The sequence below is a fragment of the Caloenas nicobarica genome, chromosome Z (assembly GCF_036013445.1).
Source record: "Caloenas nicobarica isolate bCalNic1 chromosome Z, bCalNic1.hap1, whole genome shotgun sequence".
NCBI lineage: Eukaryota > Metazoa > Chordata > Aves > Columbiformes > Columbidae > Caloenas > Caloenas nicobarica.
The window spans coordinates 25176102-25192493 of record NC_088284.1 but is presented as its reverse complement, the minus strand read 5'-3'; the positions used below and the strand labels follow the sequence as shown (position 1 = coordinate 25192493).

General features: G+C 39.0%; 1 protein-coding gene across 1 annotated transcript in view; it reads right to left on the bottom strand.

The window, feature by feature from the left end:
* Nucleotides 1–16392, bottom strand: part of ITGA2 (integrin subunit alpha 2) — a 50070-nt gene that overhangs the window by 15459 nt on the left and 18219 nt on the right. Inside the window, exons 10-20 of the mRNA XM_065656077.1 lie at nucleotides 14831–14969; nucleotides 12661–12806; nucleotides 11781–11924; nucleotides 8801–9004; nucleotides 7871–8007; nucleotides 6274–6413; nucleotides 5111–5262; nucleotides 3980–4090; nucleotides 3338–3420; nucleotides 2392–2533; nucleotides 692–784 (exon numbers count right to left, since the gene is read on the bottom strand). Of these exons, the coding sequence (XP_065512149.1) occupies nucleotides 692–784; nucleotides 2392–2533; nucleotides 3338–3420; nucleotides 3980–4090; nucleotides 5111–5262; nucleotides 6274–6413; nucleotides 7871–8007; nucleotides 8801–9004; nucleotides 11781–11924; nucleotides 12661–12806; nucleotides 14831–14969 (1491 nt within the window). The remainder of the gene's footprint in view (nucleotides 1–691; nucleotides 785–2391; nucleotides 2534–3337; nucleotides 3421–3979; nucleotides 4091–5110; nucleotides 5263–6273; nucleotides 6414–7870; nucleotides 8008–8800; nucleotides 9005–11780; nucleotides 11925–12660; nucleotides 12807–14830; nucleotides 14970–16392) is intronic.

Here is a 16392-nt window from a genome sequence, read left to right as displayed (position 1 = left end):
CATTAAAAATTCAGAACAAACTTAACTTTTCACATGTAAATTTATATTTTTTTTCTCCTGCCACCAGAGAATGTCATATTTCTGTTCCTTCTAGCAAGTTTCTTGTTGCTCCAGTTGATTGTGTTAGAGGCTGGAAGCCTATTTCTGTTCTGCCCTTGAGGAATAAGAGATTAAGCTCTATAAAACCATGTATATCCCGAGATATATTGTCTTTATGAGGAAAAGGATATACGATCTATCCTAGGGCTGTGTGGGCCACCCCTCTCCTCTCAAAGCAATGCTGCTTTCTTGGACAGATGAGATTCACAGAGCAGGAGAGGGAACTACCCCAGGTTCACGCAGCAGGAGGGGTTTGATGGGAATTGTGCTCAGTTCACAGCAGGCTACGCACAATGCTCTCTGCCTCTGCCCTCCAGCCTTCACCCTCCAAGAGTTACAAAGCTACAGTGGCATTTGAAAGCCATGGGTAGTGACCAATGTGCTTCAAGAGCCTTTTTTTCCTGTAATCTGGCAGGGGGTCACAGAAGCATAGCCCTTAGTTTACTTCTTTTAATACCTCTACAGCCCAAAGGGAAGTTAATGGTTGCAAAATCCAAGAAATCCTCACCAGCAGTAAATGCAGATTTAGGGGAAAACATCAACAAAAATCTTTTGGGTGTCATTCAAGGTTATTTAAACATGCCAGCTGTACCTGTTGTTCTGTTCTGAAAACGGGATAGCTTATTTGGCAAATGACTGTACTTTGGGCTGTTCCTGTCTGACACGAGACTTCAGTCCCATCATTCTGCAGAGGAAACAGAAAGAAAAATCATCTTAGTATCAGGTTTTGATAAAGCAGAGAGGAAGTTACCAATCTCTATCTTCAACAGGACATATATTATGCTAAGGAGTGGTACAGACAGGTGTTACGGCAGTAGTTCCTAGAGATGCAGCAGGTAGGTAGGGCACAGGCAGGGCTTAGGAGAGAGACAGGAGAAATATGGGACAAGGACCAGTACTTTGCAATTTCTTGTGAGCTGTAATGATCTTGTCAGGATTTTGTGCTGGGCTTAGAAGAAGAAATACAGGCTAGAAAGTATAGGTCACCTCCAGCCATGATTTTTAACAGCTCTTTCCACAACTTTTGCAGCCATATTTACACAACCTGAGAGCTAGCTAAATACTCTCACTGTAGAAGTTAGTGTGCAGAGGGGAACTCTGTTGCACTTTTTGTAGGAAAATCTACAATATATAAGAGTTTCTGTACTACTTTGCAGAATATTTAGCATGCCATCGTCCCACATCAAAGACAGTTATCATCGCTTTGAAAAGAATTAATTAAAATGTACTGTCTTTTGTTAAAAGCATCCCTACTAGACATTAACCATGCATGAATTATGCTACAAAAAAACCCCAAACCCAACACCCATACATTCTCAGCTTAAGCTCTTCTTCCTGCTTTGAAGCAGGCATATTTTTGGTCAAAAGCTTCACTTGCAGGCTGAAATATTTCTAAGCAAATGGGCTTTTAAAGCAAATGAAAATCCTAGCTCCAGTGTGGTCTTTTGGCATGAGTGGAATGAGCAATTTTGCTACACAACAGGATGGGGACTTACAGGGGCACCCTCAGCTCTGTGTGGAGTGCTTCTGCCAGTTCATTGTTAAGGAACATGCTGGTCTTGGGCAGTGATGAATGCTCCTATCCCTCCTCTCCCTTCAGTATAGGGATTGCTCTGGAATTCACCCCTAAGATTATCACGCACCTCTCCAGTAGCAGCCTAACAACATAGGCCAAGTGCTGAAGTCTGGATTTCATCCTCCATGAATTGTTTTAGAGCAACAGCTGATATTATAGATTTACTGCATTCCCCAAAATAGTATGTATAATTTCTTTCTTTGCCCTTTTCTAAGACAAAATTCATTACGATAGATTCTGGTATAGCAATCATTTCAATCTGATTAACTGTCTAGATGGAACACATAGGCTTGCCAGTAATATGGTTTCTAGATCCAAAGTCTGTGCTTTAAGGCCACATCATCAGTGCTGCATGCCTGATTTATCAAATACAAATTCCCCGTGGCACAGCAACTGCATTCAAGCAAGTTGTTGGAAGTCAAGCAGAAGATGTGGGTGCCAAGGCCTAAAGTGAGGAAAAGATGACTGAAATACTGTGGTGAGGTCAAACTCAACAGGTTGCCAACTTTTATGCTGAGTTGGCAGTGTCTCTCCTTGATCTAAATAAACTGATACGCCAAAGGGAGTAATTCTGGTATCCAAGAAAATAAATTGGGAGAGCGGTTTGCACACACATTCTTTCCTGGGCTGGGCACTACTAGAAAGAAAAAAAAAAACTATCTGAGAAGCTCAAAAATAAGTGGCAATAGCAGAAACAGTAAGGCTGGGTATCATACCGGTAAAGACGAAGAAGCAAAAAACAGGTTGTCTGAAAATGTAGCCTGGATTCTGGTGTTATATGCATTTTCCTTTTTATTTCTCAATTTCACATTGAATGTTAGTCTTCTGTTTTTGCTGCTGACAACAAACTGCTGTTTGCTGTTGGAAAATAAAGTCCATTTCTGTAAACAGAGGTACTAGAACAGCTGTGGATCATGAAAATATATTGCCTGTAGTCAACAACAAATACCAAGCGCACCAAGATATTTCCTACGTTCTATGCACTTAAACACTCTTGTTTTCTAAACCCGTTGACAAAAGAAATTCTGTGATTTTTTTTCTTAAAACTGAACGGAATTAGTGTCTTCTTAAAGTGCAGGACCTTGATTATGTATGGCCAAAGTCACTTTGCTGAATTTTCAAGGCTCAGCTCTGGTGGGCAGAAGAGAGTGGGTGACAGACTTGGATGGCAGCTCCAGGAAGAGGCAGCCCTGTCTTTCCGCAGACTGTACATGGATGCTTATATCTGCATATGGACTTGGAGTATGCGCTGCCGGAATGGCTGACCTGAGTTTCCCAGTGGCACAGACTTCTGCAGGATCCTCACTGCTCCCTGCTGGAGGGACCAAGATGATTGCTACAGGCACTGATGCTCTCCCAGCGTGCTCCCTTTCCCGACAGTAGCTGGCCAGACATGAATCTCCTGAATGCCCACTCAATTCCTAAGGTATCAAAACATGGGTTTGTCTAAGCTGACAAGAGTCCTACTTCTGGATCTGTGTTCCTATCATGCCTCTTTTTCCTTGATTAGTTGCTTATACTTTTTTTTAATCCCTGCTAGTTCTAAGCAGATGTTGAACTAGGAAGGCATTCTCATCTAGAAATTCTTCCAAAGCCTACAGACAAACCAACTGGTGAAAACTTAATACTCGACCCAAACAATTTCACTGATTCAGCTCTTACCCATCGTCTGCCTTCTGCTGAACATTCAGAACAAGATCACCAATACAAAGTTCATCTTCACCACAATCTTTAACAAAAGGAATCTAAGAAAACAAAAAATATTTCCTGAATGACAGTGCTAGAGACAGTAGAAAGCAAACATCTTTGAGACGAAGCACATTCTTTGTTTGCAGATCAGAAATCCCTCTGAAGGGCATTAGAAACTCTGACACATGAACAAGTTGACACTGAGTAATGTGTTACTACATGCCAACTGATCTGTAAGAATGGTGCAGGCAGGTTATTGTTAACGTACAAAAATGTGATGTAATCAAAGGGGTTCCATCTCTCTTTTAGGTACTCTTTTATTGTAGACTAAACTATAATAACCTAAAATACTTCATCTTTGTTATCAACTAGAAGTTGACATCAACAGTGACATGGCTCAAACAATTTGATGTGTGTGTGTGTGAGCAAGCCCATGCAATACAGACAAAGGTATAGAAGGAACCAAGGGATGCCCCCCAGGTGCCTCCTTTCAGCCCAGTGACTTTAACAAGAACACCAGTTTTCACTTATATGTACCTCTGTCATTTGTGGGGGCCACGAATTACAGACGTGTGTATAGCCATGCATTTTTCTATAGTAAGTCTGCATACTTACACTATAGGCCACAGATGCAGGAGAATATCTATCAAGGACAGGGCCGGAGCCAGGGTTTGCAAGACCAATGTCAATGCGCAAACTAAGGGAATTAACTGCATCAGAAGGTTCCTGTAAAATGTGTATTTCAGATGATAGCTTTCAGCACAGCAAACAGGGTAAAATTTATAATTCTATTGTAAATTGAGAATGCATAGTAAAATCATACTTAGTCTAAACAAGAAGTAACAGTGTAAAGCTTCATTTCTTGACCGAAATAATGATATGAAGTTGCATAGTGTGGGTTCCTCTTACTAAACAGTTTTCAGTGCCATTTTCCTAGGATTCCTGGAGAATCTATTAATCACAGTCACTTCTAGGGCTAAGGAACATGCAGATTCTCCGCAGCTGCAGAAGCTGATCCTCAATAGCCACCACCAGGTGACTTTCATTCTCACCTGTCTGTAGAAGGCAAATTCCTATTCCACTCTGCCTTACCATCACAGAGAACAGCTGGGCCTGAGCAACACTAAAACACAATATACCTCCTGTCTCCTATCTTTCTTAGCACTGGATGAATATTCTTCTAGCACTACGGCTCATGACTCCACAATGGCTCTAAGTGTGCTCAATGAGGCAAAGATATTTGCATTGCAAAGCAAAGCAGGAACCGAAGTCCTCTACCTGACCTAGGATCATATGGGGGCTTAAGGGAACTCTCAGGGTTGTGTTCGGTCTTTGGTTTTAGAGAAAGATGAATACTTGCTTGCTTTCTTTTTTTTTTCCCCACAGATGTATTACCTAGGGCTAGCATGCACCAGAATTCTGCATGAAATGCTTTTATTTTGAGAAAAAACATTTGCATATATGTCTTAGTTCTTAAGAAGAGAGGGAAATTAAAATCTATTGAAACTATGGACTATGTTCTCTGTGTTATGTCAGAGCTGAAGTATATAATTAAGAACTGCCTCTTCTAAAAAGCTGTGCTTAATTTAACAGTTATTAGTTTCTTTGAAATCAGAATCATACTAAGGATTTATCAGTTTTTGGGGACTTGAGAAACATAAATCATTGAGTAAACCAGGCATAAAATTCATCAACATCTTCCTCTGGTCATTTTTGTCACACAAGACTGCTTGCAATAGCACTTACCTGTACACTGAAGATGTCATGAACACAATTCTCCTCATGACGTACCACAAGATCCCTCTGCATGTACCTTTCATTATTTTCTTTGAACAATCCTCTAGAAGTCACTCTCGAGGACTGGAGATCTGCATCCAATGTTGCATTGTACTTTATAGCTACAAGAAGAATAACAGTAATTTTTTTGCTGAGTATGATGCCCATGATCTTTGCCATTTGCTGCCCATGATCTCAGTACTATGCTCAACATTACAGAGTGACCAGGCTTTCCAAACCATGCTAAATATTTAATTTTTTCATAGCTTGCTAAACACAGAGCAGTCTCAAAATGACAAAATTTTCTCTTGTGTTTTCCAAAGCAAACAGGTTTAAATCCTGACGTAAGTTCTTATCCACAGAGAGTACATTAAATGGCAATCAATCCAGTCTCCATTGCAGATGTCTGAGCCTGCAGCTCAGGCAAGAAGCCAGTCAGCAGGACCAGTATTACGCTAGATAAATGGGCCTTGCAACCATATCCCTGAACTCTGAGGAGACTATAAAGAATCTGCATCTTCTCTTCAATCACATAATAATTTCTGTCTTCTTCTCTTCATATTATGACTAATACACTGTGGAAGTTCACCGTTATTTTATAGCTCACAATCATGAGTTCCTAAAGGCACTATACATAGCACTGAATCTGTCCAACTGGTGTTACCCATGACCTGTAGCTTCATGAGAGGACAGTGCTGGTCTCAGAAATGTTTGGTGCTCTCCTGTCCTCTAAAAAGAAGATCTTGTCCCCAGTGACATCTGCACCAAGCCTGTGGAAATTTATTTTTATTGTTTGTTTGTATTTCGTTTTTGTCTGAAGAGAGAAGAAAAGTCTGCAGTCTGCTATTGAAACCAGCAGGTTGAAAAAAAATCTTCTCACGAATGACATTTTCTGGGGTTTGTTGAACAGCAAGGATATAGCTCTCCTTTATACTGTTAATTCCTCACTTTCCAAGGACTATGGAGCCAATGATGAAAGTAGGTCTTGAAAATACCTTCTCAAGCACTTAAGTTTTATACTGATTTTCCCTGCTTGACATTGAATCTAATATATCTTTAGAATTTCCAGAACTCATTTGAATAATGGACTTCTGAAGAAATAAATATAAGACAAGTCATTGAAATACTCTTACCCACTTGATTATTTCTCTTAGCAGGTCTAAATGTAGCCCCAAAACATAATTTGACAGTTATTTCTGTGTTCTTGTTCAGGAGACTGATTTTCTCAGGTTTAAATGAGGCAATTATGGACACATTTGCAATGCTTTGTGACCTGAAAAATATTTTTAAAAGGTTACATGTGATTTTCAAGAGCACTGGGTAATGCAGAAGCTGTCATCTATTGCTGTCTTTAAATGTAACACTGATTTTTTTGTTTCTCAATGTAAACGTTTTTTAATGGCACAGGTAAAATTATTTTTCTTTGCATATAAGTGAATTTGTTGATACAGTTATGACAATAAATAATTTATCATGTCAAATTAATGGATAATCAATGTCGTTATAATAATGCTCTAATCCTTCCCTTAAGGTAACAGAGAATGAAGCCTTTGTCCTGTTTTCCCAATAAGTAACTTTCTGCTCCTTTAAGGAAGTTACTGAGCTTCTCTGAGAAGGCATAGGAGAGTAATTCTTCATTTTAATTAATATTCTTATTTTTCAGAAAAAACAACTTTCATGTAGTTAATCAAGATTTTGAAAAACAGTTTCAAAGGAACCCTGCACGTAAAAACAAACACTTTAATCAAAAGTGAAACTTGTTAATCAGACCAAATGCCAGAGTGAAAGAAAAATGAGCAATTTCATTAATTACATCTAAATAAATGCTGATACTCCAAGGGAGCATAATTTTCTTTAATGCAACTGCCACCAGGACCAGCATCAGTTCTATTGTGGGTCAAAGGCCCAAAACAACCATTCATTGTTAATAATCTTGTTTCATTATGAAATAAGTAGCAATTTAGTGATGTTTTTCTTCTTACAACGGGGAGCCTCAGGCGACAGATAGAAAAGCAAGATGCATTTTAGCTTGGCTCCTCAAAGTAGTGGAAAACACACAGTACTTAGGGAGGCAGAAGATTTGGTTTCTGTAAAGCTTTTTTCTTTATTTTGTGGAAATACTCACATTGCCATATGCCAGAAAAGATGAGTTTCATGCCAGAAATAGGTGCCAACTCTCTTTCATGGCTCTCTGCCCTTACTCTGCAGGATAACTTTCTCCCCCAGATCAGCCTACCAGCCAGTGAAAATCATGCAGGTTGTGTGAGAAGTGGTTTCATCTGTCTTAGACTCAGCTGTCAAAACTATACTGTGGCTATTGAAGTACAACCTGGTGTTATAAATACTCACAAGCAAGCCCCACTCCCTGCTGCTGCCCCTTCCCTCTGGACTATGTGCCTGCACAGAAGCAGCAGGCAGGGTGTCTCCTGGCCTCTCCATCCCCACCGGGATCCCTCCTGGCAACCCCCACCACCCGCTTCCCCCTGCACCCCTTGGCTCTGCCCACCATGCTGCCTTGGCTTTTGATGGTTTTGTGATACATGCTTAACAGAGGTTTAGTCTAATGCCATTTTTCAGCTAGTTATGACAGCAGCAATGAGGCAAGAAGTGTGTTAGCTCTGAACACATTAAATGAAAGAGCTTTTTCGGTTTGTTTTGCTGTTTAATTAACTAAATGCTCAACTTTCATCTGAATCATTAAGTGCTTCCTTTCTAAAAGAGTTTACCAACCATAGCAGAACCACATTTCCATCAGCACCAACTGATACATCAGTAATGTCATCGTCATCTAAGTCTCTATGGCCATCTACTGATCTTCCAAAGAACTGGAGCTGTTTTCCAAAAGCAGAATCAGATCCTAAAATTTTCTGGGAAAGAGAGTTTGGTTACTGAGTTTGCCACAAGCATGCTTAAGTCTGTAGATAGCAGCCCAAGCAATGGATTTTCACTGATATTCCCTGTATATGCAATGTATTGTTTAAATAAAATGCTTTTGTGGATGTTCTTTCAGATGCTTTTAAGCACTTTTTCCTTCCCTGTTGGAACAGACAATGGACTAGATTTTTCTGTCTTGGGAGAAGATCAACTAACTGACTGCTATATGCCAGCTAGTACTTAACAGAAACTTTTTCCATCTCACACTAAGCAACTCAAATAGGAAGCGTAATAGGACTTGTAACAAATACTTTCTGCAATCAGAAAGTCTGCAGGGAAAGTGACACTAAAATTACCATTCTATTAGCATATGGTATATGCAAAGTCCATTAGAAGTATTTTCCTTTAATACTACATATTTATAATTTACAGAGCTGGGATTCATCTAATCTTCATTGCTGTACATCAACATGAAAAACCTGAATAAGGGGTGTCAAAAAATATATAGGGAATTAGCTGACTTCATATGCAGCCACCAAAAATTTTAAGCGCCTCAGACGGAGCATCTTGCAAGTCCTTTTCCTCTTTATACTTCAGTTATAAGCATCACAACACCAACGAGGCCATGCTGATAGCTAAAGTAAGGAGAGGCATAAAACTTGAAATAAGCCATGAGAATAAAAGTACTCCTTTAAGAGTAACAAATTAAAAAATAGAAAATCCTTCTATTTTTCTCTAGCAGATCTAAAGGCACTGAGTACAGCATTATGCAACAAAGTTAAGTACCTGAGAATATTTTGTACGTATAGTCTTTTGAAATCCATTGTAAATGTAAATTGCTCCAGAGTTTTGGTTTTCCAGCGGTGCACCTATTACAACATCATTAAAGCCATCCAAATCGATGTCTGCAAGCATTGTGATAGCTGATCCAAAACGAGCATTTTCTGACCCCTGCGGACCTTCCAGAAGTTCTTGTTGATCCAAAATTCCCTTTAAAAAAGAAAAAAGAAGAAAAAGCTAAAACACAGCTATCATTGCACTAGATTAGACATAGAAGCAGTATCTATGTGCATTGTTTTTTGTTTTTGTTTGGCAATACACTCCCCTTGGACTCCTCAACCCTGAATTCCTTCTCTATTGTATTGCCCATTCAGTTTGCATTATGTCTCAGAGTCTTGGCAAGCATTACACAGCAAAATTAAAGCATGCTATGCAAAGCACTAACAGCAAATATAACCATATGTATGAAGCTTAAATGCTCTCAATGTCCTCATCTGACTGTTCTGAAAGTTTCACAATACATTGAAAAATACAGTTTCCAGTTTTGGATTACCAGTTTTTATGCAGAGGGAATGGAAATTATGTAACTGGACATAATTCTTTGAAACAGAAATGGAATTTCCTAACTGAACTAATGCAAAAAACATGTGTCCAAATGCTAAACTCCTGACCTCTCCAGTGCCCATGAAGAAAGAAAGACTGGAAATCTTTATAGTTAAATAATCACATTTACACTAGCTTTAATTCAACATTGGCAAATATTGTTCTCATCATTAACCTCAGTTACCATGCTGTTCTTAAAACTTTAGAAATACCAGCCAAGTTATTTATTAAAAATGACTAGAAAAGTATTATTTGCGCAACATGGACAAGTTGCACAAATCCAGGTTCTTTAAAAAGAAAAAATAAGAAAACCATTCTTTTATTTTTCTTAACTTGTAAATAATTTTAAACCTAACATTTGACAAAGACTAAATGTTGTAAAAACCGTCTTCCAACTTATTCAGTTTTCAAAACATTAAAAAAAAAATCCTTCATTTTTCTCTTCTTCTGTATTTCATGTCTAATTCCACAGTCACTAAGACTGAAGTCAGCTGCCAGCAGTAATGCTTTCAGCACCTTCATCTACCTTGAAATTGCCTTAGGGTACAGTTTCCTGTTGCTCCAGGATGATCTGGCTGTGAGCTGCTGCTGAAGAGGATGGTCTTTCCTCTCCATTTATTTGATTGGAATTTACCTAGTAAAAAGGCCATCTTCTATTATCTCTGATGGATGGCAGGCATTAATTTACTTTGCATATACAGACGTCCAGTGATTGAGAGACAGTCCAAAAGTGCTAGAGGCTTCAGGAATGTCAATACAGATATTCTGAAAACACCCACTATAGGTCTGAATAAAAAACACAGTTGGTCATGCATTAGACAAATAACATAGCTTCACTGAACAAAGGAGACAACATGAGTAATAGCAACCATCCAGTGTGAACGTCTGTGAAACAATGCAGAAAACTGTCAGAAGAGTATTTATTAGAACTGTTTTGGGAATATTGTCAGGTGTTGGACAGATTTGCCAAAAGCAAACGGCAAACAATTAAGTTTTTCAGAGAAATGGTCCACCTTCTGCTATATTTGTGTACAGTGCCTAGTGCGGTGCCCAAAACCAGGACCAGGGAGCCACCTAGAGCAGCAGGCCTCTGACAGTGCTCAGCTCCTAACTTGCATAGTGACTCCACTTCAGTCTGTTCCAGCTGGCTCATTCCCAGATTACATGCACAAGCAGTTCCGGGGAAAGTTTGCAACTGCTCCTGAAAAGCAGAATGGATGAGATTGCGCTGGGAAAGGCTCTGCCTGCAGTCCTCTAACCAGGCAGCCTTGGCACCATTTACGCCTGCCCTTATGCCACACCCCCGGAAAGAACATCCTCTGTTTCTCGTTACAAAAAAGCCACTTGAAATACTTCAAACCCTTTGAAAAACATACACTCAATAGTGACTCAGAGGCCCTGATGAGTCTAGGGCCAAAGGCTTTTTAGTATGCATGTGGCCAGTCTGCTTTGAAAGAAGCTAGCCTTAAGCGACACCAGCTCAAGCAAGTCTGCTGTGCCAGTTAGCTGTGGGGCCAGGGATCGCTCTTCTGATCACTCTACGATTTAACAGATTGACACTGCCACTAAGTACTACTACAGTATGGACTGCTTTTTCCATGGTAAAACTGCAGTCCAGGGACCTGGGGGTCTTGGTGGCCAGCAGGATGACCATGAGCCAGCACTGTGCCCTTGTGGCCCAGGTGGCATCCTGGGGTGTGTTAGAAGGGGGTGGTTAGTAGGTCGAGAGAAGTTCTCCTTCCCCTCTACTCTGCCCTGGTGAGACCTCATCTGGAATATTGTGTCCAGTTCTGGGCCCCTCAGTTCAAGAAGGATAGGGAACTGCTGGAGAGAGTCCAGCGCAGGGCCACAAAGATGATTAAGGGAGTGGAGCATCTCCCTTATGAGGAAAGGCTGAGGGAGCTGGGTCTCTTTAGCTTGGAGAAGAGGAGACTGAGGGGTGACCTCATCAATGTTTATAAATATATAAAGGGTGGGTGTCAAGAGGATGGAGCCAGGCTCTTCTCAGTGACAACCAACAGTAAGACAAGGGGTAATGGGTTCAAGCTGGAACACAAGAGGTTCCACTTAAATTTGAGAAGAAACTTCTTCTCAGTGAGGGTGACAGAACACTGGAACAGGCTGCCCAGGGAGGTTGTGGAGTCTCCTTCCCTGGAGACATTCAAAACCCGCCTGGACGCCTTCCTGTGTAACCTCATCTGGGTGTTCCTGCTCTGGCAGGGGGATTGGACTAGATGATCTTTTGAGATCTCTTCCAATCCCTAACATTCTGTGATTCTGTGAGTAACAATAAATCCCTCCAGCTGCAAATGAAAAAATCAGCACTCATCACGGATGGAGAAGCAGGAAGCTGATTTTGGATCTGCTACAGTGCCATTCTTACCTTTGTGATGGAAAACATGTATACTCTCCCTTCTTCTTTCTTCAGGTCATTCATAAACATTGGTGCACCCACGAGCAGCACATCTGTCACAGAATCCCTGTTAATGTCCAATGAACAGACCACACTGCCAAAGTAGGAGCCAATCTGAAATCAGCAGTAAGAGAGTCATATTTGTTTGTGGATTTTGTAAAGCATAATGTTTTAGCGCCTGACTCAGAATAATTACATCCAGGCATAGTTCAATACTAATTAATGAAACTGCTCTTTGGAATGAAATAGCTATATAACATCCTCCAGTGTTTGAAGAATTCATGTCCTTATTAAGTGTCCACTGTTTCTGCCCAGTAGCTGCTCCTATGGCTGTCCCACTTGTCAATAAGAATGCGAACAGAGAATGAACTATGAGAGGTGTATTATTTATGTATAAAATTTGGTACATTAAACTACCCTATTTCTGATTTACTCTCAGATTTGTCTTACAAACAAACAAAACCTAAACCGTTCCAAACTCGCTGCTGTTTTCCAAATGGAGAAAAGAGAATGAACATCCAAATCTCTCTTTTGATCTCGTCTACTTCACAACTTCTCAGACAGAGTGGAGCCCCCCCAATGCTCTCCCAATTCAAAGTGTTGACAGAATGATACATTAAGTAGCTTTGCATATTATCTGTTACCACTAATTGGATGACTTCCTAAAATAGTGTTTAAGAGTTACAGTTAACCTCATTGAAATAGCCTAGTGGCAGAGAAAAGTTCAAGTGGATTCTAAATGCATTGCAAAAAAAGAGGAATTTTCAGAACAAATGCATTGCAATTTACTGCTGTATGAATAAAAACAGATGTCTGCAAAAATCTGCATTCATGACCAAAATATACGTGCCTGCTCGCCTCTCTGGGACTGCACAATTGTGATGTTACCATCACTGTCAACATCATAAACCACTACTCTGCCAGTGTAGTTGGATCTTGGTGCACCGGCAACAAAATAGACAGAGCTCTGAGTTGAGAGAACAGCAACTGAATAACCTGGGGAGAGAAGCCAACATTTAACATGTGTGAGAATCCATTCACTACAAGTTGTCACTTCGTTATCCATAAAGGCACAGAGAATGAGTCAATCTGGTACGTTAGCCACAGAGAATGGTGCCTCCAGATGGGAAGTTAAGTTTTCGCAGATGCATACAATTTGCAATCATCTTCTGGAGAGAACAATGACACACTGATCAAGTTGAAGCAGGTTTGCAGAATAGCATGGATAATAGTTCAGCCTATTCACTAAAACACAGACCACAAAAATGCCATGCTTGTGAAAGCGACAGGAAAAAGAGTGTAAAGAGTATCGTTGGAATGAAGAAATGCAAAGAAATATGAGATGAAAATTTGGGCCAGCCTTCAAACTGGGAAGGAACACCTAGCTTCTGCAAAGCTTGGAGTGCATTTTCCCACAGCTCACCAAACCACAGCCCAGCGTACTGGCTGACTACAACTGGCTATATATATAATAGCTTGTCAGCTGAAGGGCTAAGGTTGATTCAACTGCTTTGAACATTTTAATCCTCATTCCCATTATTCTAACATTATTCGCTTTCAGGAAACTTCTTTTAATATCTGCAAATATTTTAAATGTATTAGCACTATAAAGCAAACATTACTATATATTTTACATTTCTGCAACTTAATTACAGGAAATTTATTTTAACAGAGGAAAACAAAATCATTCTTTGTAAAGACTATAGTTAAAGCTGAACTAGCAGAATATCCAGGTCTTTAGCAAGCTGCGGGACAATGCGAGCAGTACAGTCTAAAAGCATTATGCCTTGGTCATCGCATATACCAGTCTAATTCAGATTTCTGTTCAGTCACAGTTTTTCTAGGGAAAGAAAACCATTACAGATTAGAAGTACAAGAAACAACAACAAAACAAGATTTTATTCTGCAAGTTAGGGCCTCACATTCCTAATTAATACACCATACAGCCATTTGAAGTGAAAGGGTGCAGTGCAAAGCAAGGGCCAATCTAGCAAGCTGTGAAGTGCTAGCAGCCCTTTAGCTTGGGCTCTCCCAAACTGGTGAGAGAGACCTGATATGGAGAACTCTTAGTGGGGGACAGAAGGGAATTCAAGTGAAATTACAGAAAAGGCAACAACATTGTTTGCTCCAAAAAGATTATGGCCAATAATCTAGAAAGTGCCTCATTGTGAAGTGTTGAAAGGAAATGACCTGACCTTTTAAGAATTATTCTAGAAAAGGGAAGAACAGAAAGTCTGAAAAGGTCACACTTGCAAAAGAGCTACTGGTCTTTAGGTTAGGTTTAGATTTATTCATTGTTTTGGATGCAAGTAATGCTAAGCCATAGAGAAAAGAAAAGAGCATATCAGTTGCAAAAATATGATCTCATTAAATAACTTCAAGGATAAAAAAATCATGGGTGCTAAATGTAGCAGCATTTTTCAGGGATGAATTGGCAAAGCAGGCATGTTGTAGGTTTGCAGAAAACATTTTAATGAATAAGACAAACTGAGTGGCTTTATAGGGTTACAAAAATATGTGTCAGAAAAATATGTGTCACAAAAAAAAAAAAAAGAGAGTTATAAATAAGACCTCTGTTAAACTGCAGCAATATTCCTAAAACTATGAATTGAACTGGAAAAGGCCAAAAAGGAGCACAGATGAAATGACAGCAAGTCAATCAGCTTCTTGTCCGCATGTAATTGGGAAAGTAGATACAAGTGTTAAAACAGAAGGTACCGATAATGATCAGTACGATACACTAAACAGCTTTTTCAAATCCCATGAGTTCTTATGTCTCTGAGACAAAGACTTTTTTTTTTTTTTTCAGTTTACCGCATTGATAAGAGTAGAATTTTTAGAACAGGATAAAGACTTAATTCAATTGTTGACCAGTAAATACAGTCTTTTTGGATCTAAACTTCTTTTCATATTCTCAAATCAGTTCTTAACAGGAGTCCAGCTAGACCAGAATTTCCCAAGTTCTTTAATATCTTAATAAAGGTTTGATACATTTGGAGATTCGTATTTCAGCCTCTTACCTAGATACGAGCTATGATTTCTGTCCTGTAGAATTTTCTCAAACACATGGCTTGGAAAGGTGGTAACTCTGTCTGAAGACTCTTGAACTATTGTTCCACTCCAGTCATAGGCCCCAACAGCACCCAACAGCAGAACATCCTTTAAAAAATAAAAATCAACATTTTAGAGCTACCTGTTTCAGAAAAAGTGTGAGTGAAGCTGAAGTTACCAGGTGTCATTTACTACACAACTGTGTTTAAGGCAGTGGTGTACAGTCTAATGACCACAAGCAGTTGACTGGAGCTGCTTATAGTTACAACTTATATGCAGGACTTTACCACTCTATTAAAAGGGATTAGCACTCCTGTACTGCAAGAGGATAAGTGACTTCTTTAGCTCCCCAGATACTACAACTGCAGATAAAATGGATTTATTTAAGCACTGTGATAATTTCCTAAACCTGGCCACCTGCGGTTGGGCTTGCCAAACCTATGCTTTTATTCACTCATGATCCTCAGCAGACTGAGGATCAGACAAACAAAACTGTAAGAAATATCTAAATCCTCCTTTTTGCTAACAGAAGTAGCAATGAGAGCACACAAAAGCTGATGGAAAAAGATATTAAACTTCATTGTTTAAGTGTATTTTAAAGAGAAGTCTTTGAGAGAACAGTTGAATCTAAAACGCAAATCAATATAGATTATACAGAACACTTAATACAGAAATACTTATTCTTAGACTTGTACACATGAAAGAAACATAATTTAGATTATTCACATTATTAAAATTCTTTACTGAACTGAGATACTGTTATAGAAAACTGTGGTAAAAATAGTATGTGTAATTTTCCTGAAGAAAACCCCAAATCTTTTTTAACTTTTGCCATTTCCTAGCATCAAGTGCTTGGTAAATTAAAACTTCAACTTGTGCAAATACAGAGGACTTTTAAAAATTAATTCATTCGTCTGTGAGGGCTATGAGAAAGAAACAACCTTCCTGTATTTTCAGTTGAAAGCTGCTTGAACGACGCTTGAATTTTACAAAGAGGACCTATTTGGTCAAGATAATCTTAAAAATGATTAGCAAGAAAAATATATCTGATTTATTATTATTTCTGATTTTGAAGTGAAATATGCTTTAAACAAATATTATTATCTTTAGGAATATTAGAAAAATTCTTTACAGACTTGATTTCTTTACATCTTTGTGACCACCTAGAAATATACCAGCTTTACAGTATGATTTCAGTTCCTCTGAACTGAATTCAACTACAAAATATTAAGTTGGAACAATTGAGATTTTCATGCTATGTGAACTCAGAAATCACGGAAACGATTGGATTAACACATCTCAAAATCATTACACGAAAGAAACTGTTACTCAACTTCACATATTAATGTATATTTTTTTCATTTTAGGGATATACAGCATCTATTAGAAGTATTTTTTTCAGTATTCAAATAAAAAAGACAATAATCTGACATTCTCTTGCTTGTAAAAAAATCTTAAAATCGGTCATTGTGTTTCATTACTCTTGTTGCACTTCTAAGCATTCACATCTATGTAATTACAGCTATTTGTA